The sequence below is a fragment of the Taurulus bubalis genome, assembly GCF_910589615.1.
Source record: "Taurulus bubalis genome assembly, chromosome: 13".
In the NCBI taxonomy this organism is placed as follows: Eukaryota; Metazoa; Chordata; class Actinopteri; order Perciformes; family Cottidae; genus Taurulus; species Taurulus bubalis.
The window spans coordinates 23,381,072-23,405,568 of record NC_136601.1 but is presented as its reverse complement, the minus strand read 5'-3'; the positions used below and the strand labels follow the sequence as shown (position 1 = coordinate 23,405,568).

The following is a 24,497-nucleotide window of genomic DNA, read 5'->3' as shown; positions in this document are numbered from 1 at the left end:
CTATACGCTGGTGATTGACGCAAGGCAAGCGCTGGGCTTCTGGAGTTTCTCCGGTTGGGTGCCGGCAGGTTCTGGGATGGCGCGGAAGGAGAAGGGGGTGGCGGTGCCGGTGGTGATGCCGAGGTGGCCGGGGCTCAGTGCCAGGTTCTGTCGACGGTTACTCTCCACTATGGAAGATGTGTTGGACGCTAGGCTCTCCCGTGTTCTGCAGAGAGACAGTAACACACAATGAGAAACGATAGAACCACAACACCAAATGAAGTGCTTGAAGCTCCCACTTTAGACAAACGAGAGGAAACAGACAACAGAAGCACACACCCTGTATGAAACACATTCACGTCACAGAGGAATACGCATTTACAAGAATAGGGATGAATTTATGAAGATAAAGTTGTAATTTAGAGCAAAAAAGTTGAAATTAAATACCCACAAATGAAACCAGTTCCACGACGTCTGAGTCAATGTGAGTACAATGGAGTACATCTGGGAAGCTGGTTTTCAGCTGAGACCAGAGCTCAGTCATGATGATGTGAAAGGCAGCTGGTATCTACTTGGCCTGCAGACTGCTGTACATTCTCTGACTGACCTGCTCTCTGCGCCCTTCACACCGCCTGACAGACACAGTTACAGCCACACTACTGCACACCTTTCCACAGGAGGCTATCGATCAACTATTGTGACCTTATTCTTCAAATGTTAAAACTTTCTTTTTCTTGAAAAATTCTGACTTTTTTTCTGAAATATCTAATTTAGAAATAGATATAAATATCTCATAGGTTCATGACTTAATTCTTGAATTCTCAGATTATAATATTTTTCTAACAGTGGCCCCAATAATAATAATCTCAATATCTCTTGCTCTCCCCAAAACATTTTTGGGGTAATTTGCTGAAATTTCGCATCCTGCGATGCAACTATTGCACTACCACACTCACAATGTCATTGTGCTTTTTTTGGTTCATTTATAAACTCAATGACAAAGACGGACTGACTTTGAATTTTTATAAATATAATACTCAGTCGTCGTCCCCCGTCACTAAACTCCAGCTACACTCACACTTTAATGCCTTTGTTCATTATCTGTCATGTGAAAATGTCAGATTTCCAAACCTTTAAAGAAACACAGGAGTGTATCCGGGTCGTAGTTCGGAGCGTCTCTCCTGATCACACGGCAGTAGTGGCGTTGTACCAGCGTCTGGTTAAAAAATAGGCTAAAAACTTCACTAACATACAGGATCGGCGTTGAGAGCAGCGAGCAGCTACAACGTTCTTTATTCTAGATGTGTATTAGAACAATAGAATAAATATCTAACGCCTTTTTCACATTTTTGCATCTGTAAGACTGATATTAGTGACTTTTGGATTAATATCAGCCCCAACAATCAAAGATGCATCGATATGGAATTTCAGGGATGACAACAATAACTACGTATTCCTTTTTTTTAACCACGATGTCTGCAGCTGCAGAGACTAAATGTCATATTATCGATATGGTTTGTTAAACAATAGGGTAGTCTTGGGTTCAGATAGCTGGTTCCATGTTGGATCCAGAATCCCTTATCAGACCTCTCAAGTCTTTATTAGCAACTTTTTAACTTTAGTTCTCGACTCGATGTGATGACACAGAACGATGATAATTCCAAAGTGTCAGACATTTCCCCTTTACCGGTCACCATACAGGTAATTATCGAGTGTGCCTTGGTTGAGAATCAAACACAGCCTTTGAGTTTTAGTTATTGAATGAAATGAGTTACTTACAAATGTTGAAAGCGAATCCATATTAGATGTAATATGTTTAATTCATCTTGTGAAGGGCTCATTGTATGGGTGACATTTTTGTATGGTCCCAGACAAGTATGAATTCAAAGTCTCCTTTAAAAAAAAAGTAACCCAAAGCACACTTGCAAGTTGTTCTTGAATGAATTTCACTAATGCAATGAGCCCTTCACAAGCTTAATTAAGCCCAGTAGACCTGGAGTACCCAAAGAGCACCTGTGTGATTAGCACAAAGATCCAGCAGGGCTTCTACTCCATGGTCTTTTAATTTAATAAGGAATTGTGATTCAGTAAATTAATTCATGAAATCATATTGAATATTGAACTTCAGACACACGTGTGACAGCTTATTCAGATGGACTCACCCATATACTGTCTGTTGAAAAAAACTCCTGATAATACTTTTTCCACAACAGCACAAAGAAGGACATGATTTACTCTTGCAAATGTCACCTGCAATCTCCTCCACTCTGGTGTGCCAGTGGGGCTAAAAAACAATCGGCTGACCTCTAAACTAAATAGAAACGAATGAAAGCGTGTGGCTATCCAACAATGCAGGCCAGCGCATTAGATAAATGGAAAATTAGAGTTTCTAAATGTGCCTATATTGTATGCATGCAGTGCGTAAAGACATGTTCTCACCGTGGTGAGTTGAATCCACTGTCAACAGTGACGGAGCTGGAGTCCATACTGTCTAGTCTAGCAGAGTGGGCTGACTGCTGGTTCTGACTGGGCTCTGGAAGGTTCTCTTTAGCACCAGGGAAGGTGAGGGTTCTTTCAAACCTCCTCTGTAGATCCCTCTCCTTCTCTCGCTCCAACAGCCACTGCATGGTCCCTGCTCCACCTCCTCCCATCCCAACAACACCTCCTCCAGCCTTTTCGTCCTCCCCTCGACTTTTGTTCCCCCCCTCCTCGAGTTCATCGTCGTCTGAGACGTTGTAGTAGTCAAAGGAAGCCTCTGCAGCGCTGGTAGTGGGTTCAATGCCCTGTGGGGTAACGGATGGTGTGGCCACCAGAGGTTTGGGAGCGTCAAAGGCCTCCTGGGAATCAAGTGCATCGCAGGACGAGGACACAGTAGAGGAGGCGAGGGCTGGAGGTTTTCTCAGGGAACTGTAGCCGGGCAAAGGGAGGCTGGGAGGAGGTTTGAAGAGTGTGTCTTTACTAAAGATCTCCTTACGTTTCTCCTGACCAGAGGAGGCACTGTGGGGAGGTCTTCCATTGGAAAGGGGGGGGTCAGGGATAGAGAGGGGTATTGGAGGCAGACTGCCACCCTTAGGTCCCATCTTTGATAAGTCCTCCTTACTTTCCAGAGGATGGGGTGTCTGTCTGTCCATTTGCCTGTCAGCGCTGCCTAGTTTTAATCCATCATGGCTACTTTTGCTTAGCGTTCCCAACTGGTTAGCTGCTGTGAGAGCAGCCTCAGAGGAGCCAGCGCATTGGAAGTAATCATCAGGAGGGACGGCGCTGGACAGTGGTTTGGGCGAGTATGCCGGCAGGCTGTCCCTGCTCTTACTCTTCTCTAAACTCCTGCTGCCATCCAACCCCAAAGAATCCACAGCCAGTTTAGCTGAAGGGGGGGTGGCACGAGAATAGTGAGCAGAGCTCTGATTGGCTCGCAGGGTTCCATCGTCAGTATAGTAACGGCTCCGGTCGTCGTAATAATCCGGTGGTCCAATCATCCCTGCTCCAAGTGGTCCTTTTGAATTGTCCATGGACCTGGAGCGTTCCTTTGCCTTGTCGCTGCGCTCGTTCCTGGACTTCCTCTCCTGGGTGTGGGAGTGGGAGCGGTGGACTTTGGAGTGGTGGGATGATGGGCCATGGCTTGGCTCGGGGAAAGGCATTTCTGTGCGCCGCTTGGCAAGCTCTCCGGACACATCCCACTCTGGCGTGACAGGCAGGTGGGAGGAGTCGAGGATGTTGGGGTTGCTATGTGCCAGATGAAGGCGGGCCCGTTGCCGCTCCATGGCCAGGGCGTGTTCCCTTGGTGACCGAGCCAGTGAGGACGAGTAGGCTCTGTAGTCCCTGTCGGCCAGCTCCAGGTGGGAACCGTCGCCGGGCTCGGCGCGGGGGGCTCTTGTCTTGCTATGCGAGCGGCTGAGTTTGGTCTGAGACTGCTTCCTGTGTCTACCCCCGCTTCTCCTACTCCTGGAGCTCTGATTGGCTGACGACGCTTTGCTCCTCTGCGCCCTCTCTTCTTCGAGGCGCTTCATGACCGCTGTGTGCCGGGCGAGGTTCTCCACAGTAAGGTCAGGGTTGATTCGGCGGATTATCTCCATCTCTACATTGCGTGGCAGCTGGCTGGGCACCTCCTCGTCGCGGAGCGGCCACTCCTCTGGGGGGAACTGTGCAGAGAAGGTGGCCAGCTGCTTGGCCTTGTCCTTCTTAAAGCTCAGCCGAAACAGCTTCAATCCAAATTTCCGACTTCCTGTACCACTTCCTCCACCTGCCTGTTTCTCTATCTCTCCAGTTCCCCCTCCTCCGCCTCCCGCACTTCGGTGTTTGGTGAGCGTGTCCGTCTTGAAGGGGAACCCAAGGGTGCTGCGACTCTTTTCTGTGTTGCCTGCCGCTTGCTGAGGAGGTGTTTGTGGGGAGTGTGGGGACGAGTACGCCTCCCGGTGGTCTTTGGGAGATCGACGCTGCAGGGTGGTGTGGTGGCTAGGGGGGTCGTCTCCACGGTAACTGTTGTTGTTGTAAAAGGAATCCCCCACTCCTCCACTGTGGTTTTGGCTGGACTTTGGGTGTGCTCGATCGCGCACGGCTCCAGAGGTGGACGGGGTGATGGTGCCAGAGAGAGGGGAGGTGCACTGCGTCTGCTGATGCTGCTGCTGGTTCTGATGCTGCTGCTGTTGGTGTCGGTCCGCAGAACGTTCATCTAAGTGGTACCACTTGGAGCTGGTTCGGATTAGGCTCGGAGTGATGAAATAAGTCTGAGGGGTTACAATAAAATATCCGTCTGGTGTTGGGTAGATCTTCCGCTCACGGACCAGCATGCTTAGCGTGTGGTGCAGAACCTCCTCCGTTGGTGTGGGAACACCTGAACAAAGACGAGAAGTAGTTAGAGCAGATACATTTCACACTGGTCCACATTAGATTCTCTTTTTATTGGGTTTAACTTCAAGGAATCACATTTTTTATGAAAAATATACAGTAATGTAAAAAACAGTAATGAAACTATTCTTCATCTTGCCAACAGCAAGGGCCCCTTCAGGTCCTTTTGTAATCTCTTGTTGAACAAAAGTCTAGAAACATTTGAAGTATTCCACACTTTGTTTTGGCGTTTCATCTACTGTAGACAGATGACAAAAAACTATCTTTAAATAATGCAGGTGTATTATTATTCTCAAATGTATACATTGCAGTCACAGAAACCTCACTTTTTTTCATAATCAAGTCTCGACAGCAAGGGTTGCCAGGTTGTCATTGACAATCATTTTTGAGAAATTGGCAAACAATTCATGCTTGTTGGTTACCAACAGTGGCAAAAACTTTTTAACATATAAAAATCGTGGACAAACATGAAAATGTTTCCCCCAAAACAAATACATTTCTAATATTTGCTGATTTAGTGGTATTGAAATATTTCTGAATAGAACAACAAACAGATAGCGCTGCGCGTGACCCCGCTGCGCGAGCGTGTGTTTTTTCTTGCGTGCACTTTGTGGTGGAGAGAAAATTATATTGAAAAACATGTGCAACATTCACATGACTTGTATAAATGTACCATTTTCACTATCAAGCTGACAAATACCTGCATAGCAGCATATATATATTGCAGGTATCACTGAAATATAACGTGACTAAAAAGCTGTGATTAGAGCCTTCACCCCTCCACAGAGAAACAAATAATCCGACAATGCATAATCATTTTATGCATTGGTTGGCCAGCTGTGTGGAGGTATGATTGTATGCAGGATTATAACATCTCCCCCTGCTCTCCTTTTTCATTTTCCACACCTGTCACTTTTAACACTCCCAACTGAATGCAACAGCATGAGTGCATTTGAGGAGAGACGGTAATTTTTTGTCTCTCTCCATTACCTACATTTTCTTTGAAAAAACTTGTTAGTGATGTTTCCTCTTTTCAAATCACCTTATCTATGACTATGAGAAATAGTGATTTAATCGCTCCTCCGCCAGGTATACTACAGTTCTACCACACTAAACCTCTATACCAGTTTCCATGTCAACAGACACATTTTAATTCCATGTGCAATCAAACTAACTAACCCTTAAATCACCTGTGATGTGAAAATCTCCAACTTTCACAGTTATGAAAATGAGCATTTGCTCTGGTGTCAGACAAAGTAGATCATTTTAAAGCAGAAATGAGAACACTGACAAGGTCTGCTGTGACCCATGAAATGACTTTAAATGTAATCCAGTAAAGAACCATTTAAGGAACTGTAGTACTGTGCTTACGTCTTTCGTTCATGTAAGAATTATTGTTAGTAGCTCAGTCCGGGCCTTGGCTGGGGAAAAGGAGGATTTGGCTCGGTTCAAGTGCAGAACGGACCAGTCAGTGCTGAGTGTAGACTGGTAGATGGAGAGGTGCCAGTTCACCTACCGGGCACTGCCAAGGTGCCCTAGAGCAAGGCACCCAGTGGCGGGCCATCAGGGCTAGCTAAGCCTTCTCTGCTGGCCTAAACAGAATCACAAAGTTATAGTTTATAATTTAATTGTTTTTCACAAATACACTACATGTATTCTAATTATTTTTCCCTATTAGCTTATTTTCTCATTGCACAGCTCCTGTCTTCCTCTGTTGCTCTGGAGTCAGCACTGCTTTCAGTGCAGCTGATTTGAAGGATAGTTTCATCCAATCAGATGTTTTCCTCCCGTGTCTCTATGGAGGCAAAGCAGTTTAAGCAGGCCTTTGCAGATTAAAGTACACGGGGAGTGGACGTTATCGTTAATCGTCATAGACTTCAACAAATCAGATCTTTAGTTTGACAAGCTTGGTGTATTCCTTGACGTGCAAGCGCTCGCTAAATGCCGTGGAGGTATGATTGGTCAGTGGCCCAGCGTGACCATTAACATGCGCTGTGATTGGTCAGTGGGGCAGCGTGACTTCTGTCAACGAAAGAAGCTTCTAGGTAGAAGCTAGACGCTACCTAGAAGCTCAGGCTGAAGCCTGAGAAACGGACTTGCTGGTGGATTTACTGATGACGCCTTTCGCACAGAGGGTTACGGGCATCTGGTGAGTGAACTGCTGGTTGTGTTACTGTTTTTACATCTGCAGTCGTATTTAATCATAAACAAGCCACGGCGCTGTTGTTGCTGCTGGTCGAGTCGGGGCTGGTCGCGCTACCTTTGGTAACGCTACCTTTGGTAACGCTACCTTTGGTAACGCTACCTTTGGTAACGCTACCTTTGGTAACGCTACCTTTGGTCGCGCTTACCTTTGGTCGCGCTTACCTTTGGTCGCGCTTACCTTTGGTCGCGCTAACCTTTGGTCGCGCTAACCTTTGGTCGCGCTAACCTTTGGTCGCGCTAACCTTTGGTCGCGCTAACCTTTGGTCGCGCTACCTTTGGTAGCGCTACCTTTGGTCGCGCTACCTTTGGTCGCGCTACCTTTGGTCGCGCTACCTTTGGTGGTTGTCGGGGAGCTAGCTGCTGCACCTAACGCTGACAATTTTTTTATATATTAGTGCTGAATTTTTTGTGTTGTTTACTAGAATTCAAATAGTGTGCAGGGCAGCAGCTCCTACTCTTGCCGCAGTGCCACGGTGCAGCAGCTGCAATCGGAGATGTCTTGTGTGTGTTTTAGTGCCGCAGTTTAGTTGGATTGTTTTGTTATAACTAAATGTGACTGGTTGTTGATTTGGAAAACATGCATTGTCCATTAATGACGCACCATACCGTCATGCGCGTATGGTGCTTTTTTTATTATGATCGTGGCTCGTGAGTGTGCGGTGTTTTAGTGCCGCAGTTTTGGATTTGTTTTTTGTTTTTGTGACCAACCCCGTTGGGTTGGGCTGGTCAAGTGGGTCAGCCAGGATGCACAACATCGCCGAGGCAAGGATGGAGGCATCCAACAGAGAAGCGCTGCATAATTGCACATTGTTCCACGGAGTGTCCGCTGTCTCATAAAGCGCCTTTTCTCTCGTGTCAAAGTGGTTAAAATAGCTCCGCAGGTCGGTCCACACACCCCGTGTGACCTCCCTCCATGCCCATAATAGTGCAAAAAAGCCTAGGTAGAAAACGCACGGCCCGCCACTGAAGGCACCAAACCCATAACTGCTCCATCACTCATTCAACTGCATGTCCATGGGTCCTCTGTGTGTAAATATGACAGATGGACCAAAGCCATCTTAGCGATGATGTCATTCAAAGTGAAGAGAAAACTACACCTAATATTGTAATTGTGGGGTTTGAGAGCAGAGGCAGATGAAGAAGGGCTCCTGCAGTTCTCCCTCTATCAATTTAAATTATATATTATTTACAACAGTTTCCAAACTTCCTTCCTTTCTTTACATTCTAGTAGACCAATTGAGCAAACCAGATGTTGTGTGCGACCCTTGAACTGTAAGACAGACAGACACCACACACGGAGCCACAGCCGGCCTCCCTCTTTCTATTACAGTGTACGCCTTCATTTCAGTTTACAAATGTCTTCTCTCTTATGTATCCTCTCTGCTTCATATATTTCTCCTTTTGTGTTCTCTCCATACTCTTCCCTCTATTAACCCCCAGCCGTCTCTCTGTCTCTCTCTTCTCAATATATCATGCTCTCTCTCCCACTGTCAGCTCAAGGTATTACTGCTAGTTACATCATAGCAGCCGTTCAGCCCAGCCATAATGATGCAACTCCATGTAGACAGACAGAGCTCACACACACACACACACACACACACACACACACACACACACACACACACACACACACACACACACACACACACACACACACACACACACACACACACACACACACAGTCCATCTTGTTGATAAGAAGGCCGAGCAGAGGGAAGGAGGTGGAGACAGAAGCTGTCTGCTGGTCTGGAATCAGGACAGACTAACGGTCACACAAACATCCAAATGTGTGGTTTTACATATCACATTGCATCAGGGGAGAACTTGTACTAGGCGACTTCTACTGATGATGATGAGAATAGAACCGAATAGAGTTCCCGGTCCAGACTGGTTGGTACCTAAAAGCAGTTGGTGCACTGCACAGCTATTGATTTTATCTGCTAGTAAAGCTGAAATGGAGTATACCTGAAACAGTGGGTCAAAGTGGAAGCAGGTGTGTAAACTGTGAGGGAGGATTATAAAAGGTCTGTTTGGAGAATACATATTCCGTTCTCATTCATTTTCCTAATAAATTTGATGAATGTTGTCCATTTTTCCAGCCTGTCTGACCACTCAGGCTGAGCCGCTCTTCCCCACATCCACATGGTAAAGGCTGATTCAGAGCAAAGCTATCCACAGGGCCCAGTGTGCCCCAATCAAATCAAACATTGACCCAACATGTAGCCGCTGCCAATCTAATTAATTAATATGTTTTGGTCCTGTCCCGCCTTAACTGTATGCTGGAAATTCATATCCAAAAAACTCAGGGGGCCTCATCTCCTCTTGCGCCTTCCCCCATCGCTTCCTTTTTCAGTGTCCTATCATTAGATTCTCTGGTGCCTGCTTTCCAATGACACTTCTTTGCTTTTTGGGCTTGATTGGCTTGGTGCCTGGTATTGGTGAATTGGAAAAGTGCTTCCCCCCAACGCACTCACAATGGTGAGCCGACATAGACATGAAATTGGGAAAACTGGGTAAATTGGGTAAATATATTCTGCGTGGGACCATAACCAAAACCCTCCACCCCTCCTTTAACTGTCTACACCTTGTGATGAACCCACACTTATTTGTATGTATCTCTTACCATTATGACCCACTTAGACATAGACCCAGTGTTATGTTTGCACTTCCTGTTCTTATTGTGTTACGTTTGGTAAAAAAAAAAAAAACAGGGCTGACGACACTACTCTGAGGCTAAACTGCATTAACATTTTGTTTCAATAGTTCTTCAGTTTCTAAACGTACTTTAATTTCTGACCCTGAAACTGCTCTACTTGGGCACTCCAAAGTTGTAGAGAACACAGCACCCACGCAGCCTTAGTGTACTGAGCCACTCTGCACAATGTCCTCGTCAGACACCAGATATTTTACGCATCCACATACTACGCCATGAAATACTTAATTCTTCATGTTGTTTTCATACTGCTGTCCCTGTGGTTTGATTTATGTTGGACTCACTAAAAGCTCTATATACGCACACAAAACATGAATTGATATTGCTCAGCACTTTGCACAGGCTCTGCAGCATGCAGAATAAAATGGCAGCCGTCTCTCGAGGTGGTCACATTATCCACACTTCTCTGCAGAGAGGAATATTGGATTCATATAGTTCAGCCGTTTCTCAATGAGAAACAGAATTTTAGTCCTTTAGTAAAATTGTCTCTTAACAACTGTTTGAGTGTTTCTCTAGTGGTCAGATAAGATCTTCAGTAAATATGCCCCCGGTCTCTCCACAGGCTCTAGTTCCAAACCTGGCAACCTCGCTGTGACAACAAAACTTCAGGAGGCTGCTCACAGTCTCTGCACCACCAATGAACTGAGATATGTGTGTTATTAATAACCAATAAGCACAAATCACAAAAGGTTGAACTATCCCAGTTTAAAGTAACCAAGAATGTTAGAATTGTTTTTACTAGGTCATCAATAATGAAGGAAAGACTTGATTAAAGGATAAAGAGGCCTGGGTTACAGAAATGATGGAGCAGGTTGACTTTATTCAATGTCAGAGTGATTACATCAGTGCAAAGGAATTTGATGAAATTAACCCATTTAGGCAAAATGATCTTTAAAAATCAGTCTGAGGAGATGCCTGAGCCACAGATTGACACATTAAAAACTCATTGATAGACTGCATAGCAGCTGGGCAGACAGCTGTGTGTGTTGCCTGTCATTACATCATAGAGGCGCAGTTGCTTTGGTGACGTGACGCATGTTCTCTAAAGAGGGAAACCCATGCAATGTAAAACGACGGGGTAGGTCCACCATGGAACACAACAAAAAACATTTACTGCCCGATCAAAAATGAGAGGTATAATTGAAAAAAAGTATCATTGGAATAATAAATGTAATTAAGCAATCAAATAACTTTGAAAACACATTTCTTGTTTAACTTATTTTTTGCCATCTCTGGTTCTAGCTTCACAAATGTTGGACAGGACAAGATGTGAGAACATCAGTGCTTTTTCCAATACATTAAAAACACATGTAGTGACTCACCACATGTGGTGAGTCACATATGGCATTTGTAGTGAGTCACTACATGTGGTGCTCACTACTGAACCTTCAGTGGTGAGCAGGGTCGTCCTTCAATTGATTGGCGGTTTGATCCCCGGCTCTGCTAGCCCATGTCGATGTGTCCTTAGAAAAGACACTTAACCCCAAATTGCTCCAGTAGCTGTGCCTACTGTGTGTGAATGTGTGTATGTGTGTTAGTTACTCATTATGGGCAGGTGGAGCCTTAGCCCCTCCCATCAGTGTATGAATGTGTGTGAATGGGTGAATGACGACAAGTAGTGTCAAAGTGCTTTGAGTGGTCGGAAGACGAGAAAAGCGCTATACACGTACAGGTCCATTTACATTTCAAAAATTCATATCGCGGTATTTTGTAAGATTCTGGCAGTTTCACGGTGTATCTCTGTATTATTTTTCGAGTAAACACATTCATTCATTGACGCCGAAAAGGACCACCAGCAGTTCACCGCTCGTTCTTCACCGCTCGCTGGCCAACTCTCTCGCAACTGACCAGTGAACAGCTGTTTGTGTCTTCCGTGCCATGCTGTCTCTTCCTGTTTTTTTCACCTACATTCCCCAGGGTCCTAAGTCCCTCCATGTTCAGCTTCTTATCACCCTCTATGTACCAACGTACATTTACTGTATAACAAATACCACACAGTAATCAAGGATGCATAATGTGTCTAACCAAGTTGTATTAGTGCATCTCTGGTCTCTCGTTGTTCCTCCTGCATCGTTTTTTTCCGTTTTTTTATGTAGCGACGGAGCTCCAATCGATTATCAAAAGTGTTGGCAACGAATTTCGTTATCGATTCGTTGTGTTGCGCGATTATTACGCCAGTCAATAAGTCGCGGAGAAAGAAAAAAAAAACCGGAGCAGAGCAACTGGCCTGTCAGCGTGTCTGAGATTGAAGTGAGACACTGAGAAAAGTAAAGGTCGTGATCTTCGCAAAAATAAAACATCTTTGATGTGACGTGCCAAGTCCTGGCCAATCAGCGTTAAGATGTCTACAGCGTCTTCATTTCCCTCAAACTTGTTTTTAATTTAAGCTAGTCAGCTTGCTATCACATTGTTTGGGTTGTGCATTGTTGTTAAAGTTACGTTATGTTCCGTTACAGTTCAGACATGCTTTGAAAAAAACGCAACGTGGTGAAACATGCCGTAACCCCCCAGTCGGGTTCAGTTCACGCCGTCACTCGTTAACGTTAAACCGGCACACCGGCAGATCTGGCTGCAGGCTTTTTTATTTTTTTTTACTCAAAGTAGAATGAATCACGTAGTTGGGCTTAGCCAACAACGTGATTTCGTGGTCGTGAGAGACCCAGAATGAAATAGTTTAAGGAAGAGGACGCTCTATATGTAGTGCAGCTTGATGCAGATGAAGTGGTCAAAACAGACGTTTTTTTTGGGTTACATCTAGTCTGGGATTTAGAGATGGAGACACCTTTTATGCCAGTGCCATTTGAGCGCAGCCCAAAACATATTTCCAGTAATTGTAACACTAACTGAACTTGTACAGCTCTTTTCTCATCTTCTGACCACTCAAAGCTCTTTAACACTACTTGTCATCATTCACCCATTCATACACTGATGGCAGGGGCTAAGGGGCCACATGCCCATCAGGACTAAGTAACCAGTCATACCCATTCAAACACCAATTTGGGGTTAAGTGTCTTGTCCAAGGACACAGCGACATGGACTGGGCCCCTTGTGATGACCCCTCCCTTCCACCAGGGTTCTGGGTCCTGTTTGCTTTGTGTTGACAGGGTTCATACACATTTTGACCAATAGATTTCCATTACTTTTCCATGACTTTAAACTAAATTTCCATTTTGTGAAATCTCGGTGTATACATGACAAAGTGTAGTATTTAAACTAACAATGAGAATTCCCTACAAGCATACAAGCATACAGTAAACCTTAAATGACAAAAACGAATGAGACAATAGTTTGATTAAAAGAATAAACATTTATATAGATGTCTGTATGTATACCTGCTTATATTTTGAGCGTCTTTCTTTGAAAAGCATATTCATTATTTCAAACTCAGCGTAAATGAACGACATGAACACATGAATATAACACATTTCCATGACTTTTCCAAACATTTTGGATTTTTTTTTTTTAAGGACTTTTCCAGGCCTGGAAATAACCATTTAAAAAAAATTCCATGACTTTTCCAGGTTTTCCATGACCGTACAGACATACCTGAGCCTGGTGGCTGCTATAAAGACGTAACACCTGAAGATGGAGGGTTCGCTCCCTTGACTGGCTGGCTGCTCTCCTGTGGTCGACACTGCAGCTTATTAGTTTTGTTTGTTTAGGTTAGTTTAGGTTAGTTGTGTTATTCTTTAAATAAATGTATCGCTTTTAACTCATCTTGTCTACCATCCATGTTGCAGTCCCTTGAAACCCCCCCCCCCCCCCCCCCCCCCCCCCGGTCCCCGTCCCCCTTAATATGGAAATTATTCTATTGGCCCAGTCAACACTGTTGTCGTCCGTGTCTGTGGGGGCTAGGCTGGCCCATGCTAAGGCTTAGGACCATACAGCATCTACGGAAAAATGTAAACTCTGGAATGGATCAGCCATTGGTCAGTCTTCCCAAACTTCTTGATGGCTGTCCACCCCTGCGTCCTTCAGCAGTCAGCAGTCTTTGGCCAAATCTATCTATTATATATGTATAACTTACATAGGTATGGGAAAGATTTCAGTAGACACACAAATGCAGATCTGCTTTAGATGGCATACATTGAGGTGAAGACACAAATGTGTTAACTTCATAACTGTACCATAGGAAATGTAGATTTTATCTGATGAAATAAACAGAAGACACATTCTCAGGATGACTGTTGAACTTTGGTGTAACACTGTGAATTTAGTACATTTACAATGTAATAATGTCTGTGCTAGTCCTACTTACACAACAACTTTTTGTGTGAGGAGAATGACGCTTTGGTCACCAGTGCTATGCACATAAGTGTGAGAGCCTGCTACAACCGTAAGTCTGTTTCTTTTATACGTAGCCTGCTACAACCGTAAGTCTGTTTAGTTTATACGGAAGTTGGCCCGCTGTAACACTCTGATGCTCTGATCATCCGGCTAGGTTGATTTCAATGAGCCAATGAGCCGGGGGCGGTTGAGAAGAGAGAGTGAGGAGTCAGCGGACAGTCAGTGGCAGTATCAAACAGGAAGTAAAAGGTGTTTTGAGAAATTTTGACCAAGAAGTCCCCGAGCATGCAGCCATAACTGGCCACTCAAAATATTATGCAGTTTGCTGCAGCCGAGTGATATAAACCGTAGACAGGCACAGAGGTGCACGCTCACTCATGGATTTAAGCACGCACATGTGTGCAGCAATTTTTCTTGGTGAAAATAATAAGTGCGTTCATGCTTCACCATCTCTGGCTCATGGCCCAAAACCGCTTCCCGTTTTAGGGACACAGCGTTTGCTTTGATCAAACTTTGAAACACATAATTGCAAGGCCGGTTTGAGCCTTTTTTGCTTGGATTCTATGAGAGCTTCCTTCATCTAACTTTGGAAGCGTTCGTTTGAATTGGTAAATTCTCTGAAATCAAGCAGCACCAACCACTAAGCATGAAGCATGGGTGATGCAAACCAGTTACCCACATGTCTCTTTTCCATTATGGGAACTTTACAACACATAACCTGAACATCGCCTGTGTGTCAAAATACACTTCTTTGCCGAATTTATCTATACACACTATCAAATACCGTGTGCCCTGTTCAAGCTAGTTATTTTACACATTAGGTGGTTGGTTGTTAGTTAGTTAGAAAAGGTCTGACTGAGGCCCAGCAGCATTACCTTCTTTGTTGTGCTTTCCAATGAGCACAACTGGTGTTGTTTTTAGGTGGAAACACTCATTGTACTAGTGCTGCACCATCCTTGCTGCTGAACTAGCAACCATGCTGCTTGGGCTGCTTTCCATTCAAATAACAAGTGTCCTTGCTTCCCTCACTTGTGTCCAACTTGTGTATTAACTCCGAACACATTACATCGCATCTATCCTTATCTGATGGGAGGGTTCAAGGACAGAGAATGTCGTACGCTGAACAGCACATATGTCAAACTCAAGGCCCGCGGGACGAATCCGGCCCGCCGCGTCATTTTATGTGGCCCACAACGGCTTCACGGACCCGTTTTCAGTGAATCGCGGACCTTTGCATGGGCTTTTATTTTATGGGGATTTTGTATGTGCTTTTATTTTGAAGGAGATTTTTTATGCAGCGCAGCGCCATCTATTCACACTCCTCAATGCTGCGTTCACAACACGCTTTACTTGCATGAGTTTACACGTTGGACTATTTGTGATAGTTAAGCTTCATTACCGACTTTTTTATTCCATGTTTGTGCATGAAAACACTGAGTCTGTTAAAAAAGGTTATACAAATATTATGTGTGTTGTATTACCTCATGTCCTTAAGATGCACTTTTTGGTTTTTAATTGAGTGTAAAAGGGAATATTTATTAAAAAAAAAAGTGTGTTGGCATACTGTGATATTGTGTACTTTCTCAGGTTTAAACTGCACCATATCAATAAATCAATTTGAGAAGTTGAAAATGTTCCTCGCATTGGATCTCAGCTTGTCATTAAGGGGTCAAGGCGGGTCCTGCAGCCAGACCAGTTCAGAACCACTGCCCCAGACCAGTTCAGAACCACTGTCCCAGACCAGTTCAGAACCACTGCCCCAGACCAGTTCAGAACCACTGCCCCAGACCACATGCATGTCTTTATTTGTTCACAATTATTTATTGGACCAGTTATATCCTTCTCAACTGTGACAAAAAAGCTTTGTCTTTGTTATTTTCTTCTGTTTTAAGTTTGATCTTTAGCAATGTGGGTTTCTTAACCCTAAATTAAATGGACTTCTGTCATAGTAACAGAGACAATTGCTTCCATATATTTTTACATTTATATAAATGCATGTACAATATTTTTACACTTGAATAAACAATAATCTAATACAAAGACAGTTAACATTATGTTCGGGGGGAGTAAAATGTATACAGTGTTACAGTTACAACCGGCCCTTTGAGGACGACCATGATGCTGATGTGGCCCGTGGTGAAAATGAGTTTGACACCCCTGCTGTACAGATTAAAAAAAGCCCAAAATGTGTGATTTGTGATTCACACATTGTGTGGCTTAATAAAATTGAATTGAATTAAAAATGTAATATTGTACTCCAGGAAAAACTGCTGGGTAAAAATAAGCATGGACACACCATGTCTGTGGCTGTCTACTCACTTCCCAGGTTGACACAACACACACAAAAAATATATTTAACTAGGAAACATTAGCTGTCAATTAAACATACAACTTATTGAATAAATAAAAAAGTTGGCTATTACATTTCTTTTTCCAGAGTGTGTTGACAAAAATAAGCTTGAGCTACTTTAACAACACTAAACACAAAAATGATCTGTATGTTTTAGTTTGATTTTGAACCTATGACAGCAGTGACTATGCAGCAGTAGACAGAGGATGATGGATGGGGTTCGCTGTGGACTCGTGTGGGTGTGAGCTGGTGTTACCTGGAAAACATGTCTGCAGGTGTTCAGTTAGGGCCTCTTGAGTGACAGGCTTGTGGGCGGAGTTCATAGCAGAGATAGCCAATAGCAATACCTCTCCCAAAGGGATGAATTGCGATTGGCTGATGGGGGACATACTGATGGGTGACACATCACCTGTAAAAAGACAGAAATCACAGAAATCAGTGACTTTCATAAATATCTGCTATAACCAGGACGTGTAGGACATATGGACACTCATTCCAATCCAATGTATTCCGCAGCATATACACCTGCATTAACACATGTTTTTGCTTCTCAGATAAGATGGAGAGATAACATTTTGGTAAGAAAAACGCACTTGGCCACTATAAATGTCAACGTCAGTGGAACGGAGGATGTTTGTGATGGTTTTTCGATCATTTTTGAATTACAGGAGAGTGTAGCATAATTAGCAATCACCAATGTATGAACATACAAACATGACATTTGTGATGACAACGTCCGCCATGCTGCTTAATTGTAAAGTCCAACAGTTATAAAGTGCAGAACCTATAGAAGAAACACGGTAAAGACAGAAGACAATATTCTGCTGCAGATCTATACAGATTCAATAAAAGGACCCCCATCAAATCATCAAATAACAAGCATTGTCGAGTGTGGCTGAACTAAAACATCAATAGAGATCACGACGACTGAACCAATTTACAGCCAATATACATGGAAAGTATAATGGTAGATGAGATGTAGGGAACACACGTGATAAACACTTGACATCCTGTAGAGAGAGCTGGAGGTGAGGGAGGTGAACTTTAGAATATATAATATTGTTATATATACATATATTCTGAAACTTGCAACTGACTTACTAAACTGTCTTTTGAATTGACAAACATGTGTGTGATTCTTACGACAAGTCAAAAGGGGGAAAAAACGGATTTCTATCTCATCGTTGACTACCGTACATATTTTTTCCAGAATAAGTAGATAAGGTAGATATGTGAGTTTTTTATTAACTTGCCAACTTGACTACCAAAAGATTTAGTGGTGTGTACATAGACGAGAAGAGGACAGAGCACAGCTGTTGAGGCTCTGTTCAGGACCCGGACTACCACCCTGCCACCTCCGGACACAGCTGCAGCCCTCAGCATGGAAGGGGATCAGAGGACAAACTCAGGACTCTACACACAGTCTCACACAGTGGTGGGATCCCATATGCGTTCTAAAGAACAGCCGAGTGAGAGGCCATTTCCTGTTGCTTCTCACTGTGTTTCTGCACGACAGGGACCCGTATGTTCAGACAAGGACTGGGACAAGTCTCCAGCATGGCATGTATGACCCGGTCCACACAGGACACCGGTACCACTACTTTAGCTGCTACTTTTTTAACAACTATTAATAGTACCACTGCTGTTAGTACTTAAGGAAGTACTAACAGCAGTGATACTATTAATAGTAGTTCAACAACTACTACTATTCATAAAACTCTTGTTAGTAATATTAATAATACCACTGCTGTTAGTACTTCTTTAACTACTACTATTACTGCTGTTAGTACTTCTTTAACTACTACTATTAGTACCACTCATTAGTACTTATTTAACTACTATTATTAATACAACTGTTTTAGTACTATTATTAATACCACTGCGGTTAGTACTTCTTTAACTACTACTATTCATAAAACTGTTGTTAGTACTATTAATAATACCACTGCGGTTAGTACTTCTTTAACTACTACTATTCATAAAACTGTTGTTAGTACTATTAATAATACCACTGCGGTTAGTACTTCTTTAACTACTACTATTCACAAAACTGTTGTTAGTACTATTAATAATACCACTGCGGTTAGTACTTCTTTAACTACTACTATTACTGCTGTTAGTACTTCTTTAACTACTATCATTAATACAACTGTTTTAGTACTATTATTAATACCACTGTGGTTAGTACTTCTTTAATAGAACACTAACGTCGGGGTGATTTTTACCCAAGCGATTGTGGTTACTTTATTTTCATTGTGTTGCTTTTATCTGAGTTGTGTGGGTCCTTGTGTAGCTTCAGGCTGCTCACTGACATTATTGAAGGTGGGCGTGTCTCTCTGCTCCAATCCCGAGTGTTCGGTGATTTTCACGCGACGTTAGTGATGGAGGGTAAAATCATTTCGGGTGGATATTAGCATGCAGGGAGACGTGCCTTTACTGGACAAGCCTCACATGTCCCAGGCACGGGTGGATCGAAAAACAAGTTCATAGCTCCATTATTTATTTTTTAAATTCAGGTTTCATTAACAATTCCCTAATTTTTTACTAAATTTTGAGCCTTTTTATTAGGCCCCCATGATACCTGTTTTTTGTTTTATGAGAAGTTCTATAGTGTAAAAGAAGAGTACTTCAATTTGCCTTGTATTTTAACATATTTTGATGAGAACTACTTTTTTTTAAGCTACATTATATCGGGTAAAATATACCCGACGTTAGTGATGGTGTTACTATTTGTAACGTTAGTGTTCTAGGGTTAACTACTACTATTAGTGCCACTGCTGCATAGTGTCATCTGTACTATTGTGCTATTACTGCTACTACTTTACTACAAACACATTGAAGCGTATCCTCACTCCTACGTTTCCATCTTTGAAAGGCAGATCATTCCTACAGTTACGCCAGGTGTCCACACTACTCTGGAGTTTCAGAGCACCGAAAACAAAGGACTTTGAAAACGATACAGATGCCGTGTAAGTTTGAAATCTCCGGGGTTGTGTGGACAGGCGCAGAACCGGAGGCCTGTGAAAAAGATGACGTAGACACCTGCTCCCTCTACTTGTTTGGGTGTTAGCAGTCACGACGTATCCTTCCCTGATCCGTCACGGGAAGAAAAACAAACAACAGCCTTGAGTATCGATGGACTATCAGGTTAATTCAACATGGATAACAGATTACAGGCTTTTCTGACTTTGTTGTGTATACTAGCAGCTGTTGTGCAGTTAAATTCAGCATTTTATAATCCTACTACTGCTAACATTATTGCTATGGAAGTGATTAGTGAGCGGCGTGTCCAGCGGCGTTATCAGCCCTACAGAGCGGACGTTTGAAGTCACAGTTTGGACACAAAACGGAGGACTTTCCTTTTCTTATTACCACTTATTTTGTTCACAGAAACTGTAAAGGAACAAAAGTATAAACTCTCCAGCAGAGCTACGAGTGAGAACAGACAACGAAACCGAGGAACCGAGTGAGAGACGCGTGTTGACCAAATCTATGGACCCATAAACTTTGATTTGTAAGTGTTACTTTGAAAGTACATTTCATGTGTGTGTGAGAGAGATAGAGCTGCAGCCTTGTAACTAAGTTTGATCAGCAAAACCTTTTCTTCAGTTTCAGTATAAAGAGGAAGATTTTAGAGCAGTGGTTCTTAACCTGGGTTCGATCGAACCCCAGGGGTTCGGTGAGTCACTCTCAGGGGTTTGGCAGGGGTCAAGACGCACACAGTATAGCCCGGTTCACACTACCAATGTCGGGCCGCAACACACCATTTTTCTTCTTCCCCTGCAGCTCTGCTCACCAACAAAAAAAGCAAAAAAAGAAAGTAGTTGGACTAATACGTACAATATGGATTCACGTGTATAAAGGAACGTGATGGGAGTCAGAGTCCTCAATGCATGATTTGCAATGCCAAGTTGAGCAATTCTAGCCTAACACCGGCAAAACTAAAAGGAACACATCCTAAAGCTACATGGAGATGGGAAATACAAAAACACAACGCTCGCTGAATTCAAGGTGAAGAGAGCCACATTCGATGAAAAGGCTACTCTGCCTGTTCTCGGCTTTGTACCCATCGACAAACCGATCCTCACAGCATCGTACGGAGTTGCGTACCTGATCGCAAAGCAGGTCAAACCACATACCATTGCTGAAACCAACCACTCGTAAAGCCAGCTGTGTTGAAGATGGCGAATATCATGCTGGGAAAAGCGGCTGAAGATAAGTTATCCCAAATTCCTCTTTCAAATGACACTATCAGCAGCAGAATAGACGACATGAGCGCTGACATCTTGGCTCAAGTAGTTCAGTTCAGGTCTGATTTCAAGCCCCAGCAAAATTCAGCCTCCAACTCGACGAGACCACCGAAGTTTCAAATCTAAGCCAGCTTGTTGTATTTGTGCGCTATATGAAAGACGACGTGATAAAAAGGAAGATTTTTTATTTTGTAAGCCTCTTACAACAACAACCAAAACAGTCGATGTGAAAAAACTCATGGATGACTTCTTCAGAGACAACGATCTTTCGTGGAATATGGTTTCTGCAGTTTGTTCGGAGGGAGCTCCAGCCATGCTGGGACAACACTCTGGTTTTGGAGCGCTGGTGAAATCTGATGCACCACACATCATTGTTACGCACTGTGTTCTGCACAGGCATGCGTTGGCAACAAAAAACCTTGCTTCCAAAACTGGCAGAAGTATTACAAATTGTAGTTGAATGTGTGAACTATGTGCAAAATAGTGCTATGAAGCACCGCATCTTCAATGAGTTGTGTAAGGAAACGGGCTCTGAATTCGAGGTACTTCTGTACCATCCCGAGGAAAGGTGCTGAATCGTGTTTTTGCCATGCATGTGGAATTAGCCCTGTGTACCAACATTGTCACGCAGATTGCTTCGAAAATTCATTCTCATTTTGCCATACATGGCCGATATTTTTCCAATTACGAAGGGTTCGGTGAATGCACTGATGAAGCTTGCAGGGTACCTCCAATAAGGTTAAGAACCACTGTTTTATAAGATCTTTACTGTTACCCACAACCTTTTATTATTAAAGAGTACTATAATACGTCGTATTTTCTGTAAGCAACCAATCTACTTCCTGTTTACACCAGCATCCGCATGCTCGGTGAACGTGAATAGTCATGTGATATTCGTGTTCAGGCGTGTTAGTGTGGACGGAAATACTTTCTAAAACGACGTTGAAACGCACGCCCGTGTGAACGGAGATCGTTTCCGGTTTCAAAACAGAAACGTATTATGTAAAATTAAGTGAGTAAAGTGAACGTAAAGTGTGGATATAGCCTGAACACACTACAGTAACAGCTGGCATTCTGGAGGCAGACAATCAGAGGATCGGCAGTTCCATCCCCGGCTCTGCTAGCCCATGTCGATATGTCCTTGGGCAAGACACTTAACCCCAAAAGTGCTGTATGAATGTTACACAGTAACATTGTATGTTTTGAATCTACATATCCTTCACTATATGATTATATCTACCGAGTGTCAGTGTAGACTGGAACAGACCCATGTGGAGAAAAAGAAGAACTAAAGATGAGACAGCAGTGTAGAGACTTTTTTGTCCCTTTGCGGATAGTTGCTGCCCAGAACAGAATTTATGATTGTGCCTCTTAATGATCCATGGGGGAGTTGAGATAGCACCGATCATATCATTAGGGCAGTGTCGTCGTTGGAGGCAAGGAAGAACTACAGAGTGCCACTTCAGCTTTGGTAGCTGTGACCTCCTGCTCAAAAATGTCCTTGTTGTCTTTGCTTGTATTGCAACCTTAGTATGTTTCCAACAACAAAAAATCCCCAAATATGAGTGCAGAGAATGTCATGGACAAGGAAGTTAAAAGTGTACATTACAGGGTTTTGGCCGGAGAGGGCACTCCAGGCTGCAGACCTCCAGAACCTGAGCGGCCGAGAGCAAACACTAACTGGTAAGAAATGTAAGCTTCTATCCTCGTTTGTCGGAGCAACGCCATGAGAGCGAGCTATGCAAGAAAGTGTTCCTCCTCCTCACTGGGACAAAGGTGTGCTGGAAACTTTCTCCAGGTGCCCAAAGTGGGAAAGACAACTGAGACCAGCATTACGATTTTGGGGCGATAGTATTTTGCTAATTTAATGGCTAATTTGTGGGTTTAATTTGTTTAATTATCAGACGAAAACAAGTTTAAAGCTGTCGCAAACTCGCCTCACGGAATGCATTCTGTTATATGTCGGCACAGCTGGCATGGCTCCACAGCAGCTGCTCTGTGTTCTCAGTCATCCACATAAAAGGTGGTGAATCTTTCTTTTACGATATTCTATCCCAAAACGTCTTTTAGCATGTCAGTTATCAATCAGGACGTTGTATTGATTTTACTGGCTGGAACAGTAGTAACCAAAACTAATCCAATCGGTGAAACACCTTTCACTTAACAAAACAAGACCCAAGTTGTAAAAGAACGCTAAATACAAATGCTGCTTCTGTTACATGTTACATGTTACCAGCGCTGCTGTTCACCATGACTACGACTGCAGGTGAAGAATGCACTCACTGACCAGTCACATAGCGGGCAGCTAGCTCACATAAATGTGTGTTTGTCATGACAAACACATGTCATGAGTGTGGAGTGAAACATCAACTGTTGAGTTTTACTGTTGGTTTACAGAAGCTGCATCAGCACGAGTGTTCGTGATCCAGTCCTGCCAATAAAATCACTCAGTTTGAGGTAAAGAAGAGCCATTTTGTAACAGCAGACGTTAGCTCACAGCCCTGCTCACTCCATTACTACTACACTGTCCAAAAAAACAGACAGAGGGAGAGAGAGAGAGAGAGCTAGTCAGGGGAGGAGGAGGAGGAGGAGAAAGCGATACGGAGGGGGAGAGAGAGATTAGGAGAGAAAAACTATGATGCAGAGGAGAGGATGAAAGAGTGGAGCAGCTGTGTGAAGCAGAGTGCTGAGAGAATCAAAAGAGAGAGTGCGTGATAGAGGGAAGATGATGGAACGTTGGTCGTCCATGTCCCTCTCACTGCAGTGGTAGTAAACAATCAGCCAGCCTCCTTTGTCCACAGCACTAAACCACACCCCCTCCTTTTGTCATGCACTCCCTCCCTCACTCTCTCACCCTCCATTTCTCTCTCCCTCCATCCTTCCATTTCTCTTGCTTTCTGTGAACCTCCAGTATATATCTCTCCTACAATATGTTTGCATCCATCCTTGGAGCATTCCTATTTCTCTCTCTCGCTCCCTCTCCCTCTCTCTCGAGCTGTGACGCTAGGATGCTAATGCTAACTAGCAGCTGCTGCTAACAGACTAGCAATGAAACAGTGAGACAGACAGTGAGAAAGACAGACAAGCGTGTGACAGGCAGATTCAAACCTTGGCTGATAGTAATCCACTCCTTTTAGTAATCCAAAAAATAAAATCCAGTTAAAAAGCATAGTAGAGCTTCTGATGGAAGCACAGCTCTCTTTCTTTATTTCCCTCTCTCTCACACACGCTAGCTCATCCTCCTCTCTCTCTCTCTCACACACACACACATTCTGCTCCTCCCCCTCCCCTCACACACACGCAGGCGTCGTCCTCCTCTGGTCTCTCACACACACACACACACACCCCCCCCCTCTTTTCCCACTCACACACACAAATGAGCATTCAGTCAAGGGCTTCCCACAATCCCTTGCGCCACACAAAGACAAGGGGGTGTGACCAATCACACACCGCCTCACTCTGCATCCGTGCCTCTTCTCCCCTCCCTCACTGTGTGATGCCCACAGACATACAAGCTTGTGGGCGGGCTGCCAAGAGGGTTGGCATGACAACGCATCCCCAGTTGCTCTTTGTAGCTCTCTCTCCCCCCTCTACCCTCCCCCCCCCTCTCTCCTCCTCTCTCTCCCCCCTCCCTCCCTCCTTCCCTCTCGGTCTTCCCTTTCAAGATCTCTGTAGCATGTCTCTGCTCTGCTTCATGCATCTCTGCTACACTCTGTGTGTGTCTGTTCGCGCGCACATGCTCTCTTAGCCGGTGTTGCAGTACTGCAGCTGGGTTCTGGTGTGACCCAGTTAGAAGACTAAGGCTGGATGTAGGACACACACGCACACACACACAATGAAACGATTGCTTATATAAATATAGCGGTG

General features: G+C 43.9%; 1 protein-coding gene across 1 annotated transcript in view; it reads right to left on the bottom strand.

Annotated features, from left to right (window-relative positions):
• The window catches only part of LOC306745880 (storkhead-box protein 2-like), a gene marked incomplete at its 3' end in the record, with an annotated part of 54,374 nt that continues 29,877 nt past the window's right edge, over nt 1-24,497 (bottom strand). Inside the window, exons 2-4 of the mRNA XM_079228741.1 lie at nt 16,637-16,789; nt 2,419-4,810; nt 1-205 (exon numbers count right to left, since the gene is read on the bottom strand). Of these exons, the coding sequence (XP_079084867.1) occupies nt 1-205; nt 2,419-4,810; nt 16,637-16,789 (2,750 nt within the window). The remainder of the gene's footprint in view (nt 206-2,418; nt 4,811-16,636; nt 16,790-24,497) is intronic.